The sequence below is a fragment of the Cydia pomonella genome, chromosome 9 (assembly GCF_033807575.1).
Source record: "Cydia pomonella isolate Wapato2018A chromosome 9, ilCydPomo1, whole genome shotgun sequence".
Taxonomy (NCBI): domain Eukaryota; kingdom Metazoa; phylum Arthropoda; class Insecta; order Lepidoptera; family Tortricidae; genus Cydia; species Cydia pomonella.
Window position 1 is genome coordinate 5,938,987 of NC_084711.1, and position 19,567 is coordinate 5,958,553.

A 19,567-nucleotide genomic window follows, 5' to 3' on the forward strand; every position below is an offset into this window, starting at 1 on the left:
TGCAGCCAAAACCCGAGTTGCTCCAGTAAAACAAGTCAGCATACCGCGCTTAGAACTATGCGGTGCCGTTCTGCTAACTAAACTGTTAATGGAGGTCTCAAAGGTGTTAAATGTTTCGAAGTGCAACCTGAGAGCCTGGACGGATTCAACCGTCGTTCTTGCATGGCTAAATAAGCACCCCAGCCACTGGAAGACATTCGTGGCCAACAGAGTTTCCGAAATTCTGTGTCTGCTTGAGCCCTCTCAGTGGTCTCATGTTGCGACGAAGGAGAATCCAGCGGATTGTGCATCTCGTGGAATTCGTCCAGCAGAACTAATCGGTAATTCTTTATGGCAAAATGGTCCTCAGTTCTTACAACAAAAAGTTATTATATACACCAAGCCAACTGACAACGAAACACACCTGGAGGAAACTATTAAATCTCATCACACTCAGCATTTATTAGAGGAATGTATACTTAGTAAGTATTCGTCACTTCAAAAACTGATAAGAGTAATAGCTTACTGCAGGAGATTTGTGAGATCAAGAACTAAGAAATCAGAGACATTGAGAGGGCAAAGTAATCATTTAAGCGCGTCCGAAATAAACGAAGCGTTAAGCACCTGCATTAAAATAGCTCAAAATAATGAATTTAAACCAGAAATTTCCGAAATAGAGAAACATGGTTGTATTAAAACTAAGACTTCGAAAATTTTGTCATTTACGCCATTCTTAGATGTCAAGGGAGTGCTTAGAGTGGGAGGCAGGTTAGCAAAATTGGAGGAAGAAGAGAATATCAAACATCCAATTCTGATGCCACATTCTTCACCCTTATCAAAATTATTAGTTGCCGATGCACATAGTAAAACTCTGCACGGGGGGGAGAGGCTAATGCTTAATTACCTACGGGCTGCATATTGCATCATGGGTGCAAAAAATCTAGTGAAAACCTACGTACATAAATGCATTACATGTGTAAGAAACAAGGCAAAGATACAAACCCAACTGATGGGTTCCTTACCACGAGTTAGAATTACCCCAGCTAGACCCTTTTACCGGAGCGGTGTAGATTATGCCGGACCTATTCAATTAAGGACATCCAAAGGCAGAGGTCACAAGGCTTATAAGGCATATATCTGTCTTTTTGTATGCATGGTAACCAAGGCCGTGCATATTGATGTTGTTAGTGACTTAACTTCTAGAGGATTCATCGAGACGTTCAAACGCTTCGTTGCGCGTCGTGGCTATTGTGCTGAACTCTATAGTGATAATGGCACGAATTTTGTGGGTGCCTCCAAAGAGTTAAGATACTTATTTCAGTCAGAACAATCAACCATGGTTCAAGAAATATCGAAAGCCTTGGCCACGCAAGGAACAACGTGGCATTTCATACCACCTCGAGCGCCTAACTTTGGCGGATTATGGGAGGCGGGGATAAAATCCACCAAATTTCATATAAAACGAGTCATTGGTGAATCAACTCTAACATATGAAGAGATGGCTACTCTTCTCAGCCAAGTTGAGGCTTGCTTGAATTCTAGGCCTATATCAGTGCTGCCTAGCAATCCCAATGAGCCAAGTCCATTGACTCCCGGCCACTTTCTTGTTGGAGAGGCTCTAGTAACAATACCAGAAGTAAACTATGAAGAGTCCAATATCAGTTCCTTAAAACGATGGCAGTTGACTCAGAGAATGCTGCAACGCTTTTGGCGCAGATGGTCGAGTGAATATTTAGTTCATCTTTTGCATCGCTATAAATGGGCGTTCAAAACTCCTGAGCCAGAAGTTGGGGATATCGTTTTGGTGAAGGAGGATGATTTGCCGCCAACCAAATGGCTATTTGGTAGAATCGTTCAGAAGTTCCCCGGGTCAGATAACCTGACCAGGGTCGTGTCTTTGAAATGTGGGAACTCCATAATTAAACGACCTACCTCTAAATTGTGTATATTACCTCTTTCTAGTTAACTGATTTCATCCCGCATGTTTCCAACATTTAAAATATAATTTGTTAAATAAACTAAATATTTTCGTACCCCTAAAGAAGACCGTCACGGTGGGCGGTCTCTCTAAAGAAGGACATTCTGTCCTTGGTGGGCGGAATGTTAAAGTGTTTAGATTAATGTTAGTTTAGTAATAAGATTCTGTGCTAGATGTCACTGTACTGGCCACAAACTGGTGTGTACAACGTATATACTTGCCCTAATTGTTCGCTAGAGGTCGCTGTTCCCACGGCAAACTGGCTAACGACATGTTATTATAAAATATACAAACATTATTATATTTTTCTTGATGTCCTAATTCCCTGCTAGATGTCGTTGTACCGACTACAAACTAGCGAACGACATTCTGTTAGTAATTATATATAACAAGATTGTGTTTTTTTTATCATTGTCCTTTTTTTTGGCAAATAAAACTGTGTTGAAAAATTGCATTTGCGTTTTCGTTGAATGTGAACAACACGGACGGAAGATTAAACAAAGAACAAACCCCAAAGCTAACAACCTATTTATTTTAAGGAACAGTGCATCAGTGTCCATACATTTGTAAAGATATTTTAATTTTATAGCAGAGCTGTATTGTCTGCTATAAAATGTGAGTAGGTACGCAGTAATCCTCAAAAGAGGGCCTTCCGGGAACACCAAAGTTTGCAACCTAAATTACGCTTTGGTTGGAGTAAAAGAGAAAGATGCCCGCAATTTGCGAATTTCGGTGTTCGCCGGAGACTCTCAGAGCGCATAAAATGTTCTTGTGTTACGAACAAACTATGGCGTACAATCGTACCTACATGTACATATGGATCTACAATATGTACCCTACCTGCCAAAATACATAAGTTTTGCACTATGTAGAAATTTCTATTATCATCAGTTGTCAACTACCATGTTCGTGAAATTGAAATAATTCTAAACTAGTTTTAATGAGTATAACCATTGTTATTTAATCATACATGATTTAGTTTAAATTCGGGAATAGAAATACTATAGCTCTTTGTTTTCGTATCCATATTGTAGCGCAATCTAAAATAAATTGGGAAAAAGTACCTACATAAAATCTATCAACTATCAACTAAAATAAACCCGACTGTTATCTTGCCAAAAAGTCGTTAAAAAGTAGATTAATCTAGTATCTAAGTAATATTTGTACCGCTATTTGCATGAACTGTTCAAATCATTTTATTTCATTGTTAATAAGATTGGCACCAACAGCATCAAAAGACCGAAATACGATTCGTAAATTGTCTTGAAAAACTTTTTCCTCGTCTTATGTCATTACGGAGTCTGGTTATTCCACTAGACCAACTATGTCTCTGTCACTTCAAGGCCCCAGTGACAAGCATCGAGAAAGCGTCGCTTCCGAAGGTTTAAATCAATCTCTACTTGATGCTTGCTGCTCGCAGTTTAAAATGCAGTGCATCTCATTAGGCGAGACGGGAGACACTGATTTATATGGTACGGTTACGTCTGAAAATATCGATACGGACAAAGTGCCAAAAACATGTATACACTACCCTAATACATGGGCCATAAGGTCGTGTATACCAATTTTTGGCACTTCGATCGTGTCGATGTTTTCAGACGTGACTGTACGGTATGTAGGTTCAGTGCTCTTTTGAGGGACTTTAGTGAAACTTAAAAACTACTGCAGTACGAGTATATTTATTGTCCGCTGCCTGGTAATTTCTAAAACACTTTGTCAAACGGTCACTTAAATTACAAAGTACAAAGTAGGACATTTCATACCGTTAGTATTGACAACCAAATTAGCTTGAACCCTAAATAGCTCAACAATTAAAGTCTGTGACTGTACCTAATATATTATATTAAGGATTAAAGGAAGTGTGTGAATCTATATAATATTTTGGTAGCAAACGACTGCAATGCAATGTATTTTAATCAAGGAAAATCCAAACCAGGCGCCCAAACCCATAGACAAAATAAGTATAGTGATTGAATCGACATCTGTCAAAACAACATTATATTATAATAATCTACACGCAGGTGACAATCAAACAAAATTAAACTACCCCAAGTTCAGAGCCATTATAAACCGTAGGTATAGTAGTAATACAACAAAGTTGATTTTTGTTTAATTACTTTTTCCAATTAGGGAGTTTTGGTTGCCATAAAATGATACAATCGGTATGTGGGAGTGGTCATGGGTTGATTTGACATGGACGCGAAAGTTGACAATTTAGCATGTCGAATTAGGTCCCAGGTATAATATAGGAAACCTTAATAATAATCTACCTAAATACCTACTCTATATTTCGTAGGGAAGAATCGAAATTTTAAAATCTGATCTTGATTTGATATGAGGTACTTGCAGTGTAGGTATATCTCACTTATTAATAAAATATCTAAATATGCGATTTTTGAGTGTTTTTTATTTAAAATACGTGCTTAAAATACTGTGACAAATAGATACAATGGCTTAACGTGACATTACGAAGTATCCCAAAATCGCCGAGGATATCGCAGACACGAAGAAATACTTTAACATCTGAAACAATACGATACGCAATCAGTAAACAATATACTGCAGATGAGGAATTGAGGATTCAATTTGAAACAGCTGCAACATTTTAAACCGTATAGGTGCTAACTCTACATCTCCCATACAAAAGGTTGACTTGCAATGATAATGTTGGCAAAGAACGCGCTGCTCTGGATTTTCGGCTGTAACAGGAGGTCGACCTTCAGCTTGCAAAATTTTGACGGTCTCCTCAAAATCCAGAGGTCGACTTTCGGCTTCCAAAATGTTGACAATGTTGATGTTGTTGTTGAAGTTCGGGTCTTTAAAGCCTTTGAACCTAAGAAAATTCACTTCTTAAGACGTATCTCGATTTTCCAGTAGCTTGGACCTCTCTTTCTATTACTAAATTAAAGCCACTTGCCTTTTACCCCAAAAAATCCCTAATCCAGTGATAGCCGGTTCTGCTACAGATGTGGAAAGTCCAACCAACTGCCATTGAAGTAGGCTTAAGTATTATAAATAAAATACAACATGCCTAGCATGAGCCATCACCTGGTTTTAACTATAAAACCAGCGGTTGCAGGTTCTCCGAGGTCACTATTACTTTGGCCTAACATACCTAACTAAAACTAAAAGCCGATACCCAAGTAGTATGCTGTAGTTTATTCTGCCACTCGTGGTTCCTTACGCACGCACACCACGCTCACTAGTTACGTTTCAACTCTTCGATGAAATCTACCCCAAGCCGTCTTTGCGAGAGATGTGGTTATCACTACCACTTAGTCCCGCGAACTTATACTAAAATACAATAATGTTGTATCTTGTCTTGCCACTCGCGGTTCTTGACGCACTGGTTGTAAGCCATCGTGGTGAAGGTGATGGAGTCCTAGAGCGGCACCCATAAGTTCGGCGTCAGCCAGAAGAGGAAGTCGTCTATGGCCTTGAGGAGGCGGTACGATTTTTAAGTCATCCTGGAAAGTATCAGCCAACGCCATTCCGTTGAACTGCTGAACGTTGGACTCGCGTTCGAAGCACACCGCGCTCAGTGGTGATTTTTCAGGTCTTCAAACTCTCAAGCTGTCTTTGCGACGACGTGGCATCACTACTACTCCCGCGAACAAATACTAAAATACAATGAAATATGTCGTACCTTGTCTTGCCACTCGCGATTCTTGACGCACTGGCTGTAAGGCATGGTGGTGAAGGTGACGGAGTTATAGAGCGGCACCCAGAAGTTAGGCGCCAGCCAGAAGAGAAAGTCGTCCATGGCCTTGCGGAGGCGGTATGATGGTCGCGTCACCAGGTCACGCATCTGGAATACAGTCATTAAACATTTAATTTAAAATAAACTAGCATCTTTAAGTAGGATGGCAGAGTTGTATGGTTGACCAGCGCATATCAACATCACGTTAAGGGACCGTGAGGTCTGCCAAGGTGTGGTGGGTTGGCATGGTGCGAAGTCAGTGGAAGGAGCAGTGGCGCTGATTATCACAAACACACGTAATCTTGTGGAATGACAAACATTAATGCTAGCGGCAGCCGTTGGAACTCATTTTCTCCATAAGATTGTAAGTAGAAAATCTGACAAAATGAGGGCAGCACCAGCAGTGCACATAGCGAATACGTCACTCTTTTAAAGCAGGGTGCTGCCCCTTACACTTCACGCAGGTTTTCTTGCGTGTTGGAGCCGTTAGAGCCGTAGGAGGACAGCTTTGTAGCCTAAACGAAAAACTTAAACTTAATGTTGACTATACTCACCAATAAACACACTCCCTCTATCGATATGCAACGCGCTAGATGAAAAGTACACATTAAATTAAACATAAGCAATTAAAAACTTTAGAAAATTTTGAAATAAAAATATTCTCACATCAAACGTACAACGTTGGTTTTAATTGCACAACTGGGTGTGTAACCAACGTGCCAATCGTTAACGCTCCGTAGCGAACGAAACGCAACTGTCTCTGTCGCATTAATATGGAACAATGATGGAGAGAGATGACTACGCTACGGAGCGTTAACGATTGACTCGTTGGCTAAGCACCAAGCTTACTTTTATCGTACTTAATTAACATTTCAAATACAATCGCATAATAATTTAGATTTCAGAACTGCTCCACCTGAGATAAACGGGTTCATATATCTCATTTAAAAGCGCATTAAAGCGTTTAGATTAAACCCGTATTTCCTGATTTAGGCTGAAAACAAAGTAAACAATACAGGCGTGTAATTCCAAATGTTAACGAGCGTGGACGGGTTAAGCGCTCGGATGAGCCAGTATAAGACAATACCTAGATAGTTTTTATGACGTTCTCTTACCTACTTGATATAGCACATACCTTTCCTACAACGATTCCCGGTCAACATACATTTACTAACGTGCTCATATTAGTTAAGTAAGTACATAGTGATAGCGACACAATTATAATAACGGTGCGTAAAGGATCTAAATCTAGCAATTTAATTCGCAATTTTTCATTTAGCTAATCACGACACGTTGTCGGTTTGCCTCTACGAATAAGCATTTCAGCAGAGCTACATACTCGAAAACCCATGTTATCGGCTACGATATAGCGCTACGACCGTAGCTCACAGGTGAATATGTTAAAACATTAAAACAAATTTGTCTTGTGAATGAACGTGCAATTTTCGTAAACGTTTCGTACAGAAGAGTATAATTATGTTTGGTAGCGTGGCCAACGCTATTGTCGGAACCTCAAATAAGTTGGGGTAGTTTTCAGTGGAAAACATTGGGTAGTTTACCCATTGACATATTTATTTATATCTAAGGACGGGCCTTAAGGGCAATGAGAATGGGGCCAGTACACCGGTGTCACGCAAACGAATTAGAGCCAATCGTGCAGTCTAACGCCACAACGCGATTGATTGATGAGTTCGCATCACGTGCGCGATTGGTCGCAACAAGTTGAGTTAGACTGCACAATTGGCTCGAATTCGTGAGTGATACCATTGAACTAGGACCATTCTTAGTGACCGTAAGGCACGTCCTTAGATATATATCAATGAGTTTAACCTATTCTAAGATTGTTACTCATTTCAAGGTCACGTCACACTGGTTCCTGTTAAAACTCAAATGCTATGCTTGCTTAACCAACGTGAATACTTCCAGGCACAAAGGACCATTGAAACGTTTGGTAACAGAACCAGGAGAATTAATGTTTCATTGCTTTCGTGCACAAATCCGACTGTTCTAGGAAATTACGACAGGTAAGTTATATTTTGAGTAGAATTACTTGAAGTATTTTGAATAACCTGATTATTTAAAATACTATTTATAAAAAAGTTCTTTTACTACGTCAGTCGTCAAACTAGTAAGTGGGTTGCGACTGTTGCGAGAAAGTAATTGGATCCCTTAGCTTGTGAGCACGAGGAGAAGGTATATGAATTTTGAAAGGGTGTTGCCTGCCTCTTAACATATTTTTATCTTGGTATTCAGTACATACACATCAGCGAGGGAATTCCGCCAGTATTTTGAGCACATTAGGTCCGGGTGGTTATCAGAGTGGGGGTAATATTGTATTCATTTATTTATTAATGTTGGTGGGTACTGAATAGGTGGACAGTTGACGAAACCTGTTGTGGATGTACGAGTATGTTCTGTAGTTACTGTGTTTATTTTGATGAACCGTGTTGCGAATGTTTTTTTGTGGTGCTGGAGAATATTAAATAGTAGACCAAAGGTATGGTTGAAGTAAATGTAAATACATGTACTAAACTTACTGGGTGGGTACCTACTATTGCTGGAGACAATTATACTTATTGTTAAAAAGTTATAAACTTCATAACGCGTATTTTGCTGATATTGGCGAGATTGCATTTCAATAGTTATTCTTCTTCTTTTTCTCCCTGGCCGTTATTATTCCCATCTCTATCATTTCAAAAATGATTATCATTCGTAATTTAATCCGTCGGTCTAAGCATATTTCTTGCTATATAGCCACTATTTTACACCGCGTCAAAGCTGCCTCGATATCAGGATGCTATGAAACTAGCAATACCATATTTCATCTGCTTACGTCATCATCTGTGTAGGTATTTTTCTCTCTTACCTCGACATAGTTGTACATCGCCAGATCGCTGATCGCGTGCGTATCCTCCCACCTAGTCTGCGAGAACTCCTCCAATATCTCCGCTAAACTGTCGTCATGTTTTTGGAATAGTTTGTCAAGGAGTGTACAGTCCTCGAAGCCGGCGTTCATACCCTGCCCGTAGAACGGAACGACGGCGTGCGCTGCGTCGCCGATTATGAGGGCTTTGTCTTCTACATGGTAGGGGCGACACTGGAAGAAAAAGTTGCGGCAGTTTGCAGTATTAGCAGGGAAGATTTTTTAAATTAATTGAAAAGATACACGTTGTTCTAAATAGAGAGGCATATTTATTTTTGATAAGTTTAGTAACCTGATCCGTTACTTTTGATGCTGACTGTACTTAGTAGATTTAACGAAAACACAACATCATATAAAGTGCAGTGCAACATGTTGAAGCTGCAGAGAGCAATTTTGATGTTAGAAACTAAAATCAACTTGCTTGCGCTGCATATATGCTCATATTGTACATACTAGCAACAGCTAAATTTTATGCAAAATGCGCCTCGGGCAACGTTTGATATTCATGTGTATTAAACGCCTTTGTGAACATTCGCCTATGCCTACGCAAATTTCTCACCTCAAGGAAATAGATGCCAATATGCAGACCAATTCGAGCAGTTATTCAATCTCATTCCAATATGATACTGATATGATACTGATCTGTCAGTGTCAAAAGTGACGTTTTTGGTTGAAGGTTGACATAATGCGCAATTCAGTAGATCCTCTAAAGGTGATTGGAACTATCTCATATTGGAATGATATCAGATCCATGTTAGATCTGTATCACATTTTATTGTTGAGATTTCCCTGTTAGTTCAGTTTGCACCTGACCTTAAAAAGATTTTCATTTAGGCTCATGCATTTCCAATTTTGGTCTTTTGACTAATTTCCATCTTCGATAAAAGGAAGATGACGTAATAACAGGCAAACCGTTTGAAAACTTGACATACAAATAGTTTATAGAAAAAGACACGATACTTTTTAGCCTGGGATTAACTCTCCAACAATGATATTATAACTCAAGATAGGTTATAGGTGTTCCAAAATTGAAGCGCTTATCTACAAATTGTACAAGTTGCCTTTAGGACAAGCCTATTATTAACAACGAGTACCAATGACAAAGACGTATGGATTGCGATAATTAATAAACAACAGATTTTTTGTAGGTATAGCGATAAATATGGAAGTATTTTTTGTGCTCCTTATATATGAGTATAACCTATCTATAAATATATAATATCATGCTTATGCAATATTGCTCTCCAAGGCTTGCGCATTAGGGGTTGCAATTTAGTAGGTACGAGAGTACTAAGGGGGAGGAGAAAGGGGCAAATGTACTACTTCCACACGAACGAAGTCTAAAGAAAACAGTACAGGTTATATATATTATATCAAAAAATTATGCATATTACCTTCACAGCAACTAAAGGAGACGGCGAACCACCAAAGAAGTCCTGTATCAACTTCTCCTTCCCAATCAACGAAATGGAATCTGGGAAGTACTTCTCAAAGAACCCGAGCAGTTTTTCCTCACTGTCAATAGTCTTGAAGTTAGTGAAAGGCATGAAGAGAGTCACAGTCCAGGAGCAGTCTTGGTTGGGGAGCGCGATCATCATGAAGTTGCCTCTGGGCCAGATATGGAGGTAGTTTGGCGGCATCTGGAACTATACGACGATTTTTAATATTTGTTTATCAAGTTATTTTGCTAAAGAAGATAAGTCTAGACATATAATATAAATTAGGTGTAATCTCTTTAAAAAATAAAATAGGTGCAAAATGTAATTTAAAAATGTCCAGATACTGGGGGTAAACCTATATAAGTATTCACTAACTTTTAGAGGTTTTAGAACTGACTAGCAGCTTGACGTGCGGATACACCATGGTGGTCAACAAAAGCCTTTCTATCCAAACACCACTGATGAACAGCCGCCATTATATTTATACTATACATAGTAGTGCCCCCGCCAAAACGAGCCAAGCGTAACGCAGGGGCAGGGGCTTCGTGGTTTTTTTAACCCCCCTAAGTCCTCTAACTTGAGTTTAGATTATACCAGATAAACGAAGTTCTCAAAGTGTCAAAGGATTTAATGTCAATTGTGAACTTACGAGTATTTAATATATATAGCTTAAATTTTGCATAAAGATTTTATTGATATCTGAAACTCCCGATTTCGTCTCTCATTCTTTCACCAAAATACATAATGCATCGGAAAAAGCGGGACTAATGTCATATTTTGGTTACGTTCAGTCTAGCATCACGTACGGTATAATTTTTTGGGGAAACTCGACTGACTGGCTAAAAGTTTTTACTGCGACGAGCGACGAGATGCTAAAACGAGTGGAGAGGTTTAGGTACCTTGGTAGCACGATAACAGCAAAGTGCGACTTAGACGCGGAGAATAATTCTAGAATTGGTGATGCAGCGGTAGCCTTCGGGAAGCTCCGGCCCAAGGTATTTCGCCCCCATGACCTAAAGCTCTCCACTAAAATTGGTGTATACATGGCAGCAGAGCTGCCGAATCTGCTCTACTAATCTGAGACGTAAGCACATCCGTACACTCGACAGATTTCGCCCTAAATGCCTCCGAGACATTATGAATATTAAATGGTCCGACCGGATCAGAAATACAAACGTCCTGAGGCGCGCAAATGTCGGAGGCATTGAGGTATATCTGATAAGGCGGCAGCTACGGTGGTGTGGGCACGTATCTCGGATGTCAGAAGATAGAGTGGCGAAGCGCATGTTCTTTTCAGAACTCCAGAATGGTAAGCGTAAAATCGGTGCCCAGTACTTACGATATAAGGAGGTTCTGAAAAAACATATAAAGAGATGCAAACTAGATCCCTCTGACTGGGCGCGGAAGGCAGCGCAGCGGCCGGAATGGCGGCGCCTGGTGCATGATCAAGTCGGTGACTTTGAAACTGAACATCGCAGCGAACTCGACTGAAAGCAAGATGAGCTTAAGGCTCAGCCGCCAAACTCTATTTCCTACAATTATGTACTCGTAGGTGGTGTGTTGACGTACCCAAAATGCGCTCAGAAATTTAGTAGGAAGGTTGGGTACGGAAGTCATCTAGAAGCGCACCAGAGAGTGGAACAGCTACACTCTGTTAATAGTAATTAAAAATGTCCACTCCAGAACACACAGTCGCTGTGGCCGAAATCGGTCAGGAGTCGTCATCAACATCAAATCTAAAATAGGCCCTTGAGGCATTGTACCAATGATGCTGGCGGCATTTTCTCGTTGTATCGCAATACTGATACGTTGTGCGAGAAAGCCGCCATCTCTTCGGCCACCAGTGACGTCAACCAGACGCTTCGCGATTTCTGCAAACAACTTGTGCGCACTGGGACCCTATACATTTTTGTCATACAAATTTTCTTGTAGTAACGAAACGGCCAAGCCACATATTATTTTGACTAAGGTGTAGACTTTGTAAAGTTAGGGCTTGTAGAGTTAGAAGCTTTGGCTCTACATGGGATCTGATAACTTTTTAACAGTACGAGCCTTATCGTCTTGGCAACATTTTACATGATATTGTTGTTGATGGGATACCTTATTTTATGACCAACTCTCCGTTTAAACCTTATTTTTTATTTTTAACTCATTAATATTTAATGGTCTGGCCTTCTTACTAACACTAAGTAAGGAGTTATCATTGAATTTTAAATTCAACGCATGACGCGAACCGGCGAACAATGTGATTATAACAGGAAACCTTGAAAGTGTTATCGAGCGTACAATATTGTGACAATTTATCTCCAGCCATCTCCAATCTCTATGTCAACAATATTACAAAAGTCACAAATACACATTGTTCTACATTATCTAATATAACACTCAATAACAAATCTAAGTTCAACTTATTACCCAATTTATCCATATCTCCCATTAGTTTATATTTCCTTCCAAATTAAATCATTTGCATTTAAATTAAAAGTAAATTTTGAACTAGTTGGGTATTTTATAACTACTTAAACGCAATACCTATTGCACGGTTATAATAGAAATTAAATGATTTTTCAAACATATATTACAATATTCGAATTTGTCGAATATTCGAATTTGTCGAATATTCGAATTTGTCGAATATTCGAATTTGTCGAATATTCGACCTGTTTTGATATTCGAATATTCGGCCGCTCATTTTTCGAATATTCGAATCTATTTCATCCGCTATAGTTACAGTTTATGTGTGTTTTGCTGGATTTTTTTTACAGTAAATGAGGAACGGTAGGTATCCAAATGCGAAGGAAATAATATTTTTATTGTTATCCTCTTATAGGCTTCGTGAAATTACAGATAAACCTAACTTGATCAAAAATTATCAGGATTTCTCCGATTTGATCAGACAAAGTCCGCCGAGGTCTACTCCTTTCAGCTCCGCCTTCTACTTCTCCCTTATACAGTCTCTTTATTATTCTTCTTCTCCTTCTTTCAATCATTATTTCCACGTGTCGAAACCATCTCAACATACCTCTTTAAATTATTGTCACTTGTCACTACATTTTCGTTCAGTCCACAAGTTTCCTTTATCACACTGTTCCTAATTCTATCTTGTAATCTCACACCACACACACTTCTCAACACTCTCATTTCCACTGCATCCACTTGGCTCTGATGCCTCTTCTGATACCCAACTTTCGCTACCGTGAATAAGTGTGGGCACCAACACCCCTCTATGCACAGCCAACCGTGCTTTTGGTGACACCTTTTGTCTGCTCATAAAAACGTTCAGTGCCCCATTCACACGATTTCCAGCATTTACTCTCCTTTCAATGTCTTTATCATGCTAAACGTCCCTAATGAACAAGGTTCCCAGATACACAAACTATTTCACTTGTTCCACTCTTTCATGACCAATCAAAATTTCAGTTTGTCGTATTTTCTCCCTTTCCAAATACAATTACTTTCATCTTGCTTACATTTATTTTCATTTCTTTCAAAAGATCCATGCATTCTAGTCACCATCTCCTGCAACTCTTCACCAGATGACGCTGGCAATTGGATGGCTATTGGATTAATAATATTAATTCGCGCAACGATGCATTTATACTAAAAGTTTTAGCTAGAAATATTGAATACGTCTAATTTTTGCGATTCGACTCATTTTTATAAATGTGGGCATCTCAGTAGGATGATAAAATCTAGTCAATTGAGTGGATTTCTGCAAAATAACATTAGTTATTCAATATATGCAAATTTATAGCTTTTGAATAAAACGATAAAAAACCGATTTCTCGTTCATTTTCATATTGCTGAAAAATATTCGAATTTAATTGGAATATTCGAATATCTCGTCAGAAAAAACAAATATTCGAATACCTGAAAGTTTCGAATATTTGCAATCCCTAAATACACCACAAGTGACGTATGTTATAGACTTTAAGTATGGGTTGTTTTGAGCGCGTTGCAGAAATGTAGGTACGACTTTCACTTTGATCTCTAATTTTTGGCTTTTGTATTGCTTTAATGTAGTTAAACACATATACATACTTATACTCCATAAAAAAATGTAATCAACATGCATCTAGCAAGTCTCGTAATTATCCAAAGCAGCACAAAGATTGTTGTGTGAAAACCAAAGTAATATTAAACGGCAGAAAATAAAGACTATTACCTATCAACTAGAAATTAATTTGTTTAAAAGTTATTAGAACGGCTATTTCGACAGGTATGGCGTTGATTTCAATTGACAAGGGACATGAAATCTACCTGTTTTTTAAACCTCATAATTATTAAATGTTTCATTAACAAATTCTAACAAAGGCTTTAACTCATTAATTTTTCTCCTCGTGCTCGGTGCAATATTTATAACATGGTAGCGTTGCCTGGTCGCGTTTTATTAGTTTTGCATAAAACGTAACATAAATAAACGTCTTAACCATACCATTAGTGGTAAACCCTAACAACCCTAAAATCGAGAAAAAAGGTAGCTGTCCCAAAGAAAACATTGACAACTTATCGATAGAGGTCTGTAAAACAACATACCCTCTCAATTATTTGCTCCTATGTTGTTTGATCTATTTCGGGGAAGGTTAGACTTATTATTCTGTTCTTGCGGCCCGATTCGAAGATTCTTTAAAAGATCGATAACTAAACGACATGTCAAAACTGACGTTTATTTCGATTCCGCTGTGATCCCAATAAGATCTATCTACAATATTTCTAACGTCAATGTGACATTGGTTGCCCGAATCGAGCTGCTTCTGTCAATTATACGACATAAAAACGATATCTAAATGAGAACTTATCTAAACCAGAACTTATGGTTATCGTATCTCATTCTTCGAATCGGACCGTTATACTTTTTTGAGATGTATTCTCCAAGAATAAAATCTAGCAAAAAAATAATAATTTCAAGTCTAATCCGTAGTTCCGTTAGAAATTATGAGCCACAATATAAGAATTTAATTTACCTTGAACTTGACCTATTACTACAATTGCCAAAGATCTGTATTTTAATCTAATACAACTTACTCCACCACTTTCATCGGCCGGTATACACAGCTCCAAATATCCGTGTTCAATATACTTCTGACTGTAGTCGAAGAGTGGCTGCTTCATCATAGATTTGCGGACGGCTGAAAACGCTCCGTCTGCACCTATGATCAGGTCAGCTGTGACGTGAACATTGTCTTTGTCTGGACTGAAAAGGGCAGGGAAGCAATTCAGATGATTTTTTGTGGCCATAACTCATAATTTTGCAGCAAAAAAATATACAAATCATAAAAAATAAGTTTTTTCTACTCGTCGACTGTAATGCATGAGTTAAGATATCGTATAGCAAACTATAATTACATACTTTTCATGTGTGGGTTCCCAACTAAACTATAAGATTCGTTTCGATACGCTGTAGTCAACTATAAAAAAAAATTGATCAATCACGTGGCGCGGCGCGGAGTGGCGGAGTTTATGTATTTTGTACTACATACATTTTCATATTAAAAGTCAAATTACAAAATTATTTTTTATGAAAAAGTAATTGGGAAATAAAATTATAGTTAAAATGTCAAGAAACATACTTACATAATGTCTGCTACGTGAAGTATTTATTCAATAAGTAGATACTTTATTAAACCGACTTCAAAAAGGAGTCTCAATTGACAACATCAAAAACATATCGCGTCATGATACTCACGTCTCGAATTTCAAGGATCCCTTTCGTAAATTGGCTTCGACCAATTTGTGATTGAAATGCCTCTCGACATTCTCGTATTTCTCTGATTCTGAAATTTTAAATGTGAAACATAGGTATTTATTACTACGATTATCCAGTGGTAAGGCGTTAGTTAAATCATGTGATTTCGTGGGTGTATTCGCAGTTTTCGTGTAACGTGTACCGTAGACAAAAATGGTGTTTAATATGTTTAGGATATAAACGAATGACTTTGGGTCTGATACTCAATGATTTAATGAAACCTACATATGAATGTACATATATTTGTTTCATATATTTAACATTATAGAGATATTTATCAATTTACCTCGCAACAGCAGTCCATTTAGGTAATTTCGGCCAACTGAGTATATGCACTGAAAACAAATGACAATCGTTTATGGTAAGTATTAAGTACTTTTGATTATAGTTCGGAAAACAAAAAAAAGTTAAATTTTATGAGAATTCAAATTATGTTTGCAAAGTGACTGATTTAGATTATTAAGTACAGGATATGTATCAAAAATTATTATTATAAAAACCATAAGCCCGACTGCTCAGAAAATGAACTGAAAAATCACAATACTTATTCACTGTGTTTCTATTGAATTCCGCTAACTTCGGGGTATGGATAAGTACGTTTAAGGAAACTAAATTGCATAGGTACTTAATAAATAAATAAATGTTTCTTTATAAAAAGAAATTAAATGTTGCATACAGCGTTGTCGTAATACGGGTATTATATTTAACTCAATCAAACAATTGAGGACTGTGACCGACAATGTCATTTCGAACATTGATCGTCCAAGATAAGTACTTACGTTTAGTAGCAAATATATAAACTCTTACTAAACACTGATCAATATGTAAACCGGCCCTAAGGCAAGTATACACGGTCGTAGGGGCCTTATCAGATAAAAATCAATTATTGATTATGTCCGAAATGGAGTTAATTAGAATACCGGTGTCTTTGAGAAAGTTACTTAATTTAAGCTCAGGAATGCACCCTTGAAATTAACGGATATAAAAAAGCAAAGTGCATGATGAAACAACGCATGCGTCCAGACGATATTATACGGGCCCACATAGGGATCCCGTTATGCTGGATCATCCGCTCCTCCTGCTCAACATCCTCGTGCGCCCACGCAATGATAGCGTGAGGATTATGCGTCATCTTTTGTAAAATGAACACACACATCTTTTGTAAAGTAAGCACACCTGATTAGTTCTAGCATCGTACGGTATCGCATACGTAGAGCCGTCCAGTCGATGTATCATACGAGCCCGCATGGGGATCCCGTGATGCTGGATCATCTGTTCCTCGAGACCAACATCCTTGAGGGCCGTGCGCCCGCGTAACGATAGCGCGAGGTTGATTGACCTACCCCGAGCCAGCGGGGTTTTTCGTATATCTGAGAGAGAGTATTATACGTACCTATTATAATTTAATACCTGCAGTCACGAGCAATATGTGTCGTTTCCAAACAAAAAGTCCCACTTTTTCGCTTGCCATATGGACACTTTGACAGGTTATTCTAAATCAGGTAAATCTCGTCCTTATGGTAAGCGACAAAGTGGGATCTTTGACTAGACTTCGACATATATATATAATATATTTGACTTAAGATCTTGTTTATCTTTTCTGTTATCATGCTACAAAAATAAGCGCATCGATAATACGGTATACATATACCAGACATGCTGAGAGATGATTTTATTTGCTTAGTAAATGGTAAAGATAATCTGAGCTTACTAGAGTAAATGAGATGAGATAAATGGAGCTGTTTTTACCATTTAACTGCTTATATTTATAAGTTGTAGTCAACAATTTTAATTTTAAAAACAAATATCGCCACTTTTATTTCAGAAATGGCCATAGGATAGGTAGCCATAGCCACGTTATGTCCTATAAATATCTGAGTCAAATAGGGGCCCTAAAAAGTAATACGAAAGAGAGATACATTACGAGTATTAATTAGATACTCAGGTAACAGTTATTCTTTAAATATAATAATAATAGGTACTTAAGTTATTCTAACTATACACTAGTAAAAAAATACTGATATGAAAATGTCTCACCTTCGCGGTATTCAAAAATATGGACTCGGTGACCTCTTTTTGCCATATACAGAGCTTCCAAGGATCCAACCTATAAAAAATCATTTTACTTAACAAATGTACATCAATATAAGACTTCAATATGCGTCAAAGTTGCGAAGTTGCGACGATACATAAGGATTGAAATTCTTTTTTCTGTCGGTTAAGTTTTTTTTATACTACGTCCATCGGAAACAAACATAGTGACGGCCCGCCTGATGGTAAGCAGTCTCCGTACATAGGTACGCCTGCAACTCCAGAGGAGTCACATGCGCGTTGCTGACCCTAATACCCCGCACCCTCGTTGAGCTCAGGCAACCTTACTCACTGGCAGGAACACAACACTATGAATATGGTCTAGTGTTTGGCTGCAGTTTTCTGTAAGCTTTAACTCTGAAACTCGATGAAGTTCTACGTATATCAGACCCATGGTACAGTCGAGTGCTCACATCTTTACAATCCACGTTCCAAAAATAAATTTACTCGCCTCTAAGGAATTGACAATAAAGTCATGTAAATATATTTTTGGAACTCAACTGTACCATACCATACCGTAATTTGTGATAAGTATTAGGTATCGATTGTAACCAAAGTTACCTAAAAAGTCGATTCCCATAGGATGGCTTAATCTTTTGTACGTCGCTCGTCCACCTGTAGTTTATACGTGGGTACCGTATTTAGCTTATTCGAACACCGGAAATTGATATTGAACTATAATACCTAAAAGACCTATACCATACCATGATAATACCCTGTAATATCAGTCTATGTGATATAATACGCGAACAAATTAATAAATTAAAGTTTTTGTATTGCATTATGCTCACAATAAATTATTATTTTGTAATGTTGAAATAAAAATATACACATTAAAGGGATACGGTGATCTATTGTAATTTGTAATCAAAATAATAATAACATTTTAATGGAAATAGTGATTACTATAAATTCTTAACACAGTTTAAAATTAATATTTCTAACTAACTGGTCTGGTTACTAACCTGGTCTACTGTAATTATTATAAAAACACAAACAAAATACACCTACAAATTATAATTACCCCAAAAACTAACTAACAAAAATATTATATAAAAATATCTATTTGTAGGGTACTCACTAAACCGCCGCCGACGATTGCAATATCCAATTGTTTTTTCGAATTCCCATTTTGCCGCTGAGCCATCACTACGTATTAAGTAATTTAACAACTAATATCACTCAAAAGACACAAAACTGCCGCAAAAATCAGAACTCAAATAAGGTGTGATTGATTTGATAAGTTATCTACTCAAACTATGAAATGAGATGTTAATATCGTATCGGTAGATCACTATTCACTATTGATGAATAGCACCGGTGTCATCAAAGCTAGAAGGTTCGAACTCAACTAAAACCAAATACCACAGACACTACATAACATATTTCATTAAGGAGAGTGAATCCTTCAAAATGAGACTTAAACCACATAATAATAAGATTCAACTGCAATTAGTCAAACTATCATTAACAAACAATTTATCATTCGATACTCTTGCGGAATAGCTTTCCATTGAACGATTTACTTGCAAACTGTTTCTGCAAGTAGCATTTAAGGCGGCAATGTACTAAGTTACTCTAAGAATGTACATAGAGTAACTTGGTATATAATGTGATAATATAACAAACATGTATAGATATAGAAATATACTAAGACTTAACATATAACTCTCGGGGTTTCATTTTATCAGTATTTATCTCAAAAATCTTG

General features: G+C 37.8%; 2 protein-coding genes across 3 annotated transcripts; one reads left to right on the top strand and one right to left on the bottom strand.

Moving 5' to 3' along the window:
- Positions 1 to 1,315: 1,315 nt before the first annotated feature.
- Positions 1,316 to 1,945, top strand: LOC133520988 (uncharacterized). Its single transcript, XM_061855708.1, has one exon. It carries the CDS (start codon positions 1,316 to 1,318, stop codon positions 1,943 to 1,945), a length of 630 nt encoding a protein of 209 aa, XP_061711692.1.
- A 2,399-nt stretch (positions 1,946 to 4,344) lies between these two features.
- On the bottom strand, positions 4,345 to 19,257 carry LOC133521208 (kynurenine 3-monooxygenase). 2 transcript variants are annotated; one of them, XM_061856043.1, is made up of 10 exons: positions 18,938 to 19,257; positions 17,803 to 17,872; positions 16,942 to 17,135; positions 16,052 to 16,100; positions 15,706 to 15,793; positions 15,045 to 15,213; positions 9,975 to 10,226; positions 8,524 to 8,754; positions 5,604 to 5,765; positions 4,345 to 4,480 (listed from the first exon to the last, which is right to left on the bottom strand). In XM_061856043.1, exons 1-10 carry the CDS (start codon positions 19,001 to 19,003, stop codon positions 4,412 to 4,414), a joined length of 1,350 nt encoding a protein of 449 aa, XP_061712027.1. In that variant the 5' UTR covers positions 19,004 to 19,257; the 3' UTR covers positions 4,345 to 4,411. The 2 variants fall into 2 exon arrangements, with proteins under 2 accessions (XP_061712027.1, XP_061712028.1); XM_061856044.1 differs by lacking the exon at positions 18,938 to 19,257 and adding an exon at positions 18,822 to 18,858.
- Positions 19,258 to 19,567: the final 310 nt, after the last annotated feature.